The sequence below is a fragment of the Camelina sativa genome, chromosome 16, assembly GCF_030686135.1.
Source record: "Camelina sativa cultivar CO46 ecotype springtype chromosome 16, ASM3068613v1".
Lineage (NCBI taxonomy): Eukaryota > Viridiplantae > Streptophyta > Magnoliopsida > Brassicales > Brassicaceae > Camelina > Camelina sativa.
In genome coordinates, this window is record NC_141895.1 from 6418292 (window position 1) to 6429425 (window position 11134).

The 11134-nt window shown below is 36.2% G+C and overlaps 2 protein-coding genes across 2 annotated transcripts; both read right to left on the reverse strand.

Annotated features, from left to right (window-relative positions):
- Nucleotides 1-3313: 3313 nt before the first annotated feature.
- LOC104750062 (defensin-like protein 149) lies at nucleotides 3314-4042 on the reverse strand. The gene is made up of 2 exons (XM_010471794.3): nucleotides 3906-4042; nucleotides 3314-3639 (listed from the first exon to the last, which is right to left on the reverse strand). Exons 1-2 carry the CDS (start codon nucleotides 3967-3969, stop codon nucleotides 3467-3469), a joined length of 237 nt encoding a protein of 78 aa, XP_010470096.1. The 5' UTR covers nucleotides 3970-4042; the 3' UTR covers nucleotides 3314-3466.
- A 1903-nt stretch (nucleotides 4043-5945) lies between these two features.
- On the reverse strand, nucleotides 5946-9028 carry LOC104750063 (auxin response factor 10). The gene is made up of 4 exons (XM_010471795.3): nucleotides 7411-9028; nucleotides 6489-7321; nucleotides 6334-6399; nucleotides 5946-6253 (listed from the first exon to the last, which is right to left on the reverse strand). Exons 1-4 carry the CDS (start codon nucleotides 8518-8520, stop codon nucleotides 6172-6174), a joined length of 2091 nt encoding a protein of 696 aa, XP_010470097.1. The 5' UTR covers nucleotides 8521-9028; the 3' UTR covers nucleotides 5946-6171.
- Nucleotides 9029-11134: the final 2106 nt, after the last annotated feature.

The window sequence follows — 11134 nt, forward strand, 5'->3', positions numbered from 1 at the left end:
ATGACCTCTGAAAGCAGGTTTTTTAACCTCGTCGTTAATAGCTTGGCAATCACCTTGTAGAGGGTATTTAAGAAGGAAAATTTGCCTAAAGTCGGTGGTCTTTGAAGCGTTTGGGATTTTAGGGATAAGAACAAGTGTGGTGGAGTTCCATTATTTCAAAAGCTGACCTGTAGTGAAGAATTCTTTTACTGAATCCAGTACTTCCGAACCAATAATCTCCTACATAGTCTTGAAGAATTCAAAGGAGTACCCATCTGGACCACTAGCTTTGTTGCGGGGAAGCGAAGCGAAAGCCTCTGCTATGTCTGCATCAGTGAAGGCCATACTCAACTCCTTAATTTTCTCTTGCGTACATCTAAATGGAAGAAGGAGATCCATGTCGGTTTGTTCAAGCCTAGGGGCATTATATCCACCATTAAGCAGATCTTCAAAATAATTTGCACAATGTACCTCCATATCCTGCTGAGATTCAATATTGTCCCCATTGTCATCAATGAGAAACGGGATCATGTTCACCGAGAATCGCATATCTACCATTCGATGGAAGTAAGCTGTATTGCTATCTCCTTGTAAAAGCCAAGTGACACGCGACTTCTGGCAGAAATATCTTTCCTCTGCATTGGCTAGGATGTGCCATTTCCTGGTTGCCTACAACTCTGAGGCTGCTTTTAGAGGTGAAGGATCGTGTAAGGTATTCTTTTGACAGCTCAAAACTACTTCATGTGCCTCAGGAACCCTCTTCTCAAGGTTTGAAAAGTTTTCTTTGCTGAATGCTCTAATAAATGGTTTGAGCGCCTGTAGCTTTTTGGAGACTCGAAACATGGCAGAGCCGACCGTGTTGATAGAGAACCACTGTTCCATGATCAGGTGCACAAAGTCCGGACTAATCAAGAGATAGTTATAGAACCGAAATGGTCTCCTGATTCTCTGAAGAGTGGGCTCCAATTCCACCACTTAAGATGCATGATCTGAGAAGTCTGGTTCACCAAAATATGCTGATGATAGTGGAAAAGAGTTTGTCCAGTTTTCATTGACCAATACTCTGTCAAGCTTTTTTGCCACTGGATCTGAACTACTCTTATTCCACCATGTGAGAGTATTACCTTTGTAGATGAGGTCGGCAAGCTCACACTCCTCCAGAAAGTTACAAAAATCTCTTATCCGACTATTGACATTATTAGTCATAGACTTTGAGTGCTCCCAGGGGTTTAGGACCTGGTTAAAATCTCCAAGAACCAGCCAAGGTTTTTGTCCTAATGATTGTGCAGCATTTAAAGACATCAGCTCCGCCCAAAGCTCTTTTCTTGTAGCCACTTCATTTGCTACATAGACAAAGGATACCACGATCCACTGAGTCATACCAGGTAGTAGAACTTCACAAGTCACCATCTATAACGTTTTCTCGACAACCACAACCTGGACCATATGGTCCCATACCACCCATATCTATCCCAAATCAGAGAACTCATAGTTCCCCTCCGAAATCCAACCCGGGAGAAGCTCACTGATGATTTAACCTCCTTCGGTTGCTTCACATGGGTCTCTATAATAGCTCCAAAAGTGGCTTATTTAACTTGAACCATTTTTAAAAACCGCGTCAGTGTGTGGAAATATTGAACCCGCGGACATTCCAACAAAAATTTTTACTACACATACTTATATAGCAGAGTTGAGGCACCTGCCTCTGAGGTCTCTCCGTTGTTTTTTGGACAGCACCTTTGTGTAATGCACCTCATCAGGGTCAGAAGACATCGTATCTGAGGAGTCATCATCCACTGCACTATCTGAGTCGGAAGGCTGAACCTCTTCTGTAGGACTTGCCCTGTCAGCTGAATCTGGACCCGTATGTGTTAGTCTAGTGCCACTGGAGTCTCCTTTTGCCTGGTGGACAGTTCCAAGTAGGATACCAGCGGACTAGACTAGTGAAGAATTGGTAGATGCATCTAGAGACCCTGGTGGTAAGGTAGCTTTGATTTTACATACACGTTCCACTACCTGACTTGGTTCCTGGTTTCCTTTTAGTTAGGTAATCGAGGCTCCTTAGACAGAACTAGAGATTTGGAGCATCTCCTGTATTTTTCTCTCTTCTTTTTGGTACCAGGTACTTTAAGTCGATGGCACAGCTCAGTCGGGTGAGTGGTGGAAGCACATTCTGTACAGGTAGCCGGAGCTGACTTGCAATGTTTTAGGCTATGTCCAATCTGCTTACAGTGTGAGCAAACAGGAGGCATAAATGGACTCGAGACTAAGACCCTACTGATCTCCCCCGATTCAAATTGAGCATTGACTGCTTCAGGAAGGAGTTTTCGCGGGTCAATAATAGTAAACACTTTGGCGAATTCCAGGTTTGTTCTGTTGGCGGTTGAGGGATGAAGGAATTGAGGTTCACCTACCAGTCCAGCTATACACTCTAATCCCTCTTCGTGGAAGACTTGGAGGGGAACATTTCACAGCTCAAATCAAATCGGAGCCTTTGTGAGTTCCGTGTAATGTTTACACTAAACCATAGATTTAATCAACCATAAATAAAAAAATCAACCATGAAAAATGTTAATTAGATACAGTACTAAATATTATTCCATGTAATATCGCATGATTTATTTGCAAATGTCCTCTTCACTATCCCTACAATTGTGAGTTAGAGGTTTGTTTAGGTATACTAGTCTTTTCTTCACAAGAGAGAAGTTATGTACATCCGTACATGTTCTTAACATCCATGTTTTTTCTTTTCAAATGTTTCTTCCTTTTTTGTTTGTCAACATTAAGATACAAATTTAAGATCATATATAAACCGCTTGTGTTCCTAAAATATACTGGTTTCAGAAATCTAAAGATTTGAATGTTCCAAAGCTAGAATTCAAATATAAACACAAAGTTCATTTGTTTTGTCATTTTCTGTTAAATTAAATAAATGGATAAGCCTAATTATAATTATTCAAATCAAACTTTGGATCATCCCCACGAGTTGAAGTAAAAACCAAAACAGATCCCACGGCAATCGGATTGGTACTGAAAAAATAAGAGAGCAAAATAAGGAAACTTGTGTTGTTTGCTTCGAAAAGCTTCGCCATTTGTTGTCTTTTTTCGCTAATTTATTTATTTTTCATCTCTATTCTCCATATATGTTTTGACCATTGACTTCTTCAAATATCATTGCTCTTTTTTTGTCGTTAAAAAACATTCAAATTTTGGATCTCTTTGTCATTATAAAAGAGACAATAAAATATATGTAAGCAAATTTTTATACGTATAATCTTCTTTTCTATTGGGAATTTGTAATACAATAACAATTTTTACTCACTCAAAAGTATTCTTATCATAAAGATATTGTTATTTTTATTATTATAATTAGCATACTTAAAAATACAAAATTATTTGATAGAGACAACTTTAACAGTCGTTAGGCTATAACCCGACTTATTATTCTACTACTTTATTATAAATCTCTTGTTATTGTAAATGAAAATCATTGAGCGCAGTGATAATAACATAAACACTTCTTAGAAGGGCTGCAATAACTCGCTCCTTTCGGCCTCTTCTTCACACACATAGTCTCACACTCTGCGGCAACACAATTGGATTGCTTTAGAACTTCATGACATTGATTTTTCTTTCCTATCCCCTCATTTGCCACCACTTCTGTTACAATAATATGCATAAAATATAAAAATAGTATGAATTTGTGTATTTGAAATGAAATTTATCCGTTTTCATGGAGATATATTAATAAAAATGTCTAAAACATCAACTAATCAGTCTGAGCATATTCCGACTAGGCGGTATAAAGTTTGAAACATACAATAATTTAACTGGTGTTTCAAAGAGTGAATATGCATACTTGCAACTATTTTCTTCTACAAAAACATACGTAATATAGAAAAAAGATAATAAATATATATACAAACCTAGCACAAGAATGGTGAAGATAACCATAACGGTGAATGAGAGTTGGATTGGTTTCTTCATCATGGATGATATAATTATGAACTGATAGGTTTTAAACTCAAAAGTAAATGAATAAAGTGAGGGTTTTTCTTTGTTTGTGTTTAACCTCAACAAAAGGTAGTGTTCTATATATAATTAGTTAGATGTATCTCTTATTCAAATATATCTATTTTAAGTTATATGTCTGAATTTAAGGATCTCATTTGACCCACATATTTCGTATATGATATGTAAACGCTTTAAACTCGCTCGTGTTTTTTCTTCGTCACTAGAAATATTTTTTTTTCAATTTATTATAAACAATAAACACTCACGAACATATATACAATTTGACGAATATATGTATATGAATATGAAATATAAAATACCTACCGTGGAAAAAGAAAAAGAAAAAAGAAAAAAGAATAGCATTTGATATTCAGAAAATGGAAAAGGTACTTTTCATTCAAGGGAAACCAAAAATGATTATATAAGAATGTAAAACTTATATTTTTTTCAATCATATAGTCCATTTTTGATGCCAATATATGTTTTTCAACCGCGTAAGTGATTTTAGCTATGTTTTTTCACTGCTTGTCTGAACTCTTCTCAAGTTCTTTGAAAAATCGTGAGAACTCTCAACGATATAGACAGTAGATATACAGGACACTTTCTGTATTTTATGAATTATTCTCAAATGACTGTTTTGTAATTTATAAGGTGGCACAAGCACCAAAACGGCGGCAGAAATGGGACCGCACGTGAGATGGACCTAGGACAGTGTCATGTGAGGGACCCCTAGTGGCTAAAATTATGTTGTGTTCTTCAGTTTCGAACTGATGACTTTTCCTTTGACTTTTTCGACAACTTCACCGAGACAGTCAAGTTTTTGCTGTCATGTTTTCCGCATTTCAGATCCCCAAATCCTTTCTTTAATTTTTCCTAATTATGTTGTCCTCGTCAAATTGAGCTTTAACAAATACTAACAACGATCAAAACAAGAAGAGTACATACATTATGGATTATGGTTCGCCATCCATCAACATTTGGTAATAATAGTATGAACTTAAGAAAAGATAGATTGCGATGATATAATTTTGTAAATAGTTTCCAAGTAAACTTTGAGTAAAAATAACAAAAACAGTAGTCCATAAAACATTTTATACTGTAAATTTTAATCCTTTTTACTGTTTGCGTCGATGTTTAAAGATTCAGTTTCTTGTTATCAGCAGAGAGAGAGTTGTATAAACGTACGTGTGTGTGTGACACTGTTGAATAAAATATGTGTGGTTAATTTACAAAGCAACTAACTTTAAGTACAATTGAAGCTATCTTAAACCGAATATTTAATAGATCTTCCTCTGCTATTCATTGAACTAATTAAAGATGGAGGACTCAGGGAGGAGACCAAATTATGAAATTCATGTAGATCCCATGTACAATTAATAATTATGTTTAATCTGTTTATTTTTTCGCAAGAAATTTGCGCTTAAATATTAGTCTAATTTCTTGGTGAATGTTCTTTTGCACACAAAATTTGTAAAACAATATTTTCTCTTTTTCATATTAAATGTTATATTAAATTTTAATTTAAGTCAAAATAAATGTCGTTTGTATTTCTAATGTAGAGATATATATAGTAATTTTTCAGTTTTAACCATAATATTTAATGTATTGATCAATGAAAAAATATACATGTATTAATAAAGAATAATATTTAATATTTAATTACTTTTAAATTTGTGTGAAAATTTTTAAACGATACTTATATTGTTGATACGGAGAAAATAATAATATATAAATAACCAAGGGAAGCTTTTGGAACAATAATTTAGCTGACACTAGCTAGCACACAAAAAAAAGTTACCTAAGAAGACAAAATTATTTCCAATAATTATTTTTAAAAAAGTTAGCTACAAACCCAATTCAATAGAAAAATAATTTCCATTAAGCAAGCTCAAAATCTAGAAGTGAAACCATATTTGACACATTATACTCATAATGATTTATATAGTCTCTTCTTCATACAAAAGATATGGCAGGCTCTTTGATTATCATATACAATTTTACAACCCCAACAAATAAATTCGAATACCAATTAGAGGAATTTCTTAAAACTTGGAAATAGTTTGTTACACACAAAAGACCAACAAAACGGATTTAAAATAGAAAAAAAAAAGAGAATAAAAAGACAGAAAATAAATTTTAGTTTAGATTCAAAACAAAGGCCACTGTTTCTTCAATACTTTAAGCGAAGATGCTGAGCGGACCGGTCTTTGTTGAAGCGTCGATACCATTTTCACCATTCCTGATTCCGGTTATCCACGTCCTACGCAAAACCAAACCGAAATCAGTATTCCAATCGGTACATAATAAACAAAGCCGAAATATGCTTGAAAAAAGACTTACTTTCTCACGTTGTCGCCACCAATATCCATCTTGATCGTTAGCCGTTTCGTCGCTTTCATGAAATCACTACATTTTAAAACCGACAATTCAATCAACGAGGCAAAAATCGAAAACTAACCGTAAACTGAAAAGAGATTTTTGAGATTTTTTTTTACCTGAAAGGTTCTTCTCCAATGCGTTTTATAACACCATTTGCGTCCCGGTACACAACATGAGTCAACAAATCCGACCTCTCTTCGATAGGAAACATCTCGGCTAATTTCCGGTACAATTCTTGGTACGACCCAATAACCGAAAGATCGAGCGTGCGTCCAACATCCTCAGATTCCATGAAAACTTTACAATGACCCGTTAACCCACGAGCCACCGAAGATTTCTCCTCTCGCGCTTGCGCCTCTTCTTCCAAAGACCGTTTCCGGTTCATAACTTGCTGTTCGGTTAAAATAGGTTGACCGAACAACAAAAACTGATGAGTCTTAACCGAACCACCACCAGTCTTCTTCTTATCCTGATGAACCATAGCAGGATTCCCCATCGTTAAAGAACACGAAATGTTATTACTATTCTCTGTATCCCCCCTACCCTGACGAGACACTAAATTGTCGTAATGATGCCTCGGGTTAAAACCGGATAAAAACATCGCTGTAGACTGTAACTTGTTACCGGAGTAACTACTAAGATTGAGATCAGACAACAAAGACGGAGATGGTGATCCGAAGAGTTGTTGAGCTTGCCTGGCTCCCTGTATCCCTGCAGGAGCATTGTTGTTGTTGTTGTCGTTTAACAGATAACACATGGATTCGCCACCCGGGGAGAATATTGGGAATTTGGTACCGTCGAATGGGAACTCGAACGGCTGCGGAATCCTAATCTTCTTCCTTGGAGAGAAAGGAGATAAATGGATCGCAGGCATGTTCGATACTAATTCGACTAACCACGGGCTAACCCGTTTCACATTTTGTAACAAATCAGGTTCGTCCCACGCTACCTATAACCAAATATAACCACAACACTTGAAACGATGATTCTTGTTTAAAAAAAGGAAGAGGGGACTTTGAGGTTGACTTTAAAACTAACCTGAAGGAGACGCCAAGGTGAATTAGGCCAACGAATTGGATCAGCGACTTGAACAGCTGAGACAGTACCCATGAACCAACTGATTCTTGAAGAGTCCTCTGTTTCAAACGCCATTTTAAAACGCATACCACTACACCATCTTATCCTCATTGCTGATCTCACATCAGCTGCTTTAACGCAAAACTCCGGCGTGCTAGCGCGTGGGTAGTAAACAACCTCAAACGCTTGTCCACACGCCACACGCGCTACCGCTTCCGCCACTGCTTCCACTCTTACCCTCCCCGCCGTTGCCGTAGCCGCAGCCGCAGACGCCGCGTTTCCGTCGTTTCCTCCGTTGCGTTTCATCATCATCAGCTTCGTTGTTGTTGTTGTTGTCTCGTCGTCACGGAGGAAACCGGAGAATCCGGGGTAAGGACTGTCGGATCCTAAACCGTTAGATCCGAGTCCGCCGCGTTTGGCGCGACGGATTCCGACGCAGAGGTCGCCGGATTCAGAACGGAGGAAAACGATGGAATCGCCGGCGATTAGTTTCTTCTGGTTAACGAACGTGCTCCAGCCGGTGGTTAAGAGATGACGGCGAGGCGTACCTCTGTAGATATGCCGGAATTTCCAAGTCTCGCCGTGGATATCTTTAGCAATCACGGTTTGAACCGGCGGCTCCGCCGTGTAATCAAGCCGAGGGAAAATCGTCTCGGCGCAGTAACGAGGAACGGAGAAACCACCGCCGTTGTTAGCGTCGGACTGCGTTAACGTTTTAGCGAACGAAGCCGGTTTCTCGTTAACGTTACCGTTACCGTCAGAAGAAGAAGGAGTAAGACCCAAAACGGCGTCGTTGTTGTCTAGATCCAAGTCGTTGTTACCAGGTAATGGCAAAAGCGTGATTTTGGCGAAAACTTCGTCTGTCTCAGAGTCGGCGAGGAACTTGACGGAGACGACGCGGCAGAGGATGAGAGGAGGTACGCGCGGCGCGTGGAAATCAGGAGGAACGTGAGCGTGTTCTGTGTGGCCTTGAGCGAAGTAGAAAACAGTTGAGTTCACTGTAGGGATTTGAACCATTGATCCTGCACAAGCGTGCCATAGTTGTGGATCCAAGCTTTTCTCTTGCTCCATCTCTCTCTCTCTCTCTCTCTATCTCTTCTTTTAAAATTCAATCGAAGGAGCCGAAGTTATGTTATCCCCTCAGAAGAAAGATCAATCCTTTTATTTAGTTTTTGTTCTTCTCAAGATAAGAACATGAAAAGATTCAAAAAAAAAACACAGAGGAAGACGAAACAGAGAGAGAGACAAGAACCGTTTCAGGGGGAATAGAGAAAGCGAAGTGAAAGAGAGAGAGAAAGAGAGAGATTTGTGGTTTTAAATTAGCAGAGGGAAACAGTAAAGTTTCGTCTTTTTTTTGGTTTATCACTTCAAAAGAGGTATCATAGTGAAGGGTGAAAAAAAAAAAGAAGCTTTAATGGCCGATCAGATCGTAGAAGAAGAAGTAGAGAGAGAGAGAAGTTATAATCAGGTACGGACAAGACCACTATAATAATAATTATTATCTTCTCTTTAGTAAATGATGTGTACAGAAGAAACAAGAACCAAACAAACCAGAGAGATTATCTCAAACACAAACTTTAAATACTTCTTTTATTTTATTTTTAATATAGTAAAAAATCTATTTTAATTAAAATATATCAAATTTGTTTTTAGTTTGATTAAAACCTGCAACTAACTTGTTTGTTTCATTTGTAGTCAGGTCCAAGAACAAGTGAGGTTTTTTTTTATATACAAATAAAATTAGCAATTTATCGTATCACGAGCCGCGATAATTTGAGTCACACCAACAAGTTTTTTCAAAATTTTCATTACTGGTATACCATTTTACTAATCAGCTTATTTTACTTTCTGCTTTTCACTTTTTTACTTATTTTTCCTTTTGTTTTTGCCCGTTAGTGAAAGATGGGTTCCGTTACACGATAGTAGTAAAAAAAAAAACAAAAAAAAAAATACAGTAGGTCAAACCCATGGTAAAACAAATTTTGCTAGGTGTAAAATAAACAGTACTGCACTGGGGTAAAAAGTTAAAAAAAAAAGTATGATATGTTAAACTCATTCAAATAATTACTTTAAAAAATTGAAAAGGAAAATAAATAGTTGCATTGCATATCACTAAGTTACCCTTTCATAACAATAAAATGTTTTTTTTCTTTCCATATTTTAAAAATATAGTTGAGTCTTGGTGTTCTCATATATAAGGTAACTTTAGAGTTTAAGGGAGTATAAACAAATATTTTAAAACTTAAATCGAAATTTTAGTTAGATGGGGAGTAACGAAGATTTATTCCAAAAATCAATCAATGATAATGAAAGAAAAGAAAATGAAATTTTTAACATGGAAAGAGTTATGGTAATGACGTCATAAATAAGGAATATAGAGTGTATATATAATAATAATAATAATAACGTACGTACGTGGGGGGTAGGGTGGGGTTGACCCAAGAGATGAAAACGCGGCTGTTAAAAAGGGGATCGGAGTTAGGAGTGTGTGTGATGAGTTCGTTGAAGTTAATTGTACTCGTCGATTGTTTTGTCGGGTCAATATTGTCCAATTATAATCTGACACGAACATCACCCAACTCATCCGTATTTTGGTCCTTGTTTCTTTTTTTTCTTTTAACGTTTTATGGTAAATCTTTTTTTTTTTTTTTGCTTCTTTTTAAAGATACAGTTCAAAAAAATTTTGGTAGTCTTTTTCACTTGATTATCACTAGAAATTAGTTTCCCAAAATCTAGAATATCTGTTTTCTTTATTTCCCTCTTATTAGGTTGTCCATTTTACTTCAAATTAAAATGTTTAAACCTAACACCAAACTACAAATACAAGTCACATTTAACCAGAGAAAATATTCATTATGAGTTCTCTTCTTGCTGCTGATACCTAATTGTAATATTTAAAGGTACGAGAAGAAATAGTGGTGGTATGTAGGTCAGTAGGTGATGAATTTACTCTTTTAACTCTATAAACACTAAACAGACGACTTAAGGTAAAGATAGGACTATATTAACTTCTATTGACCTTATACGAAACCAAGTAACTAATTCTTTTTGTCGACTTGTGTTTGAAGAGAAAAATCACATGACTATTCTAACATAAAATTGTAAATAAATATTTGTGTGTAAGTTCATTGTCAAAGAATGAGCAAACAAGGTTGAAAAAAATAGGAGCAAACAAAAAATAGTTAATAGAGAATAAATGGACCAGGAGAGAGGAAGAAAACAAAGGGATTAATCAATGCATGACTTGTGAAAAAAAAAACATAAAATCATCGACATGACACACAGTTTCTTTGTCTTTCAAGTGTGTATTTCAGCCATATACATTTTTCATCTTATCTCGAATACACACACTGAGATATTCATGTAGATGTATGTAAATGTATATATATTTAATATGTGGAATTGACACGGATAGAGAGAAGCAACACAAAATTAGAATGGTAAATATTGTGTTGGTTGGTTGTCTTGCATTATGATGATTAATGAAATGGTCCATTGGTCCTATGACTCCTAGCTAACCCTATCTTCAACTTTTCTTATACAAAAAAATATGAAACTACTTTACCCAAACTCTATTAACATTAGCTTTCCTGATCTATTAATAGTCTTCTTATTTTGTAAGTTGTCTATGCAGAAAGAATTTAATTTTATCATCTATAAATTAACAATCACACGTACACACATA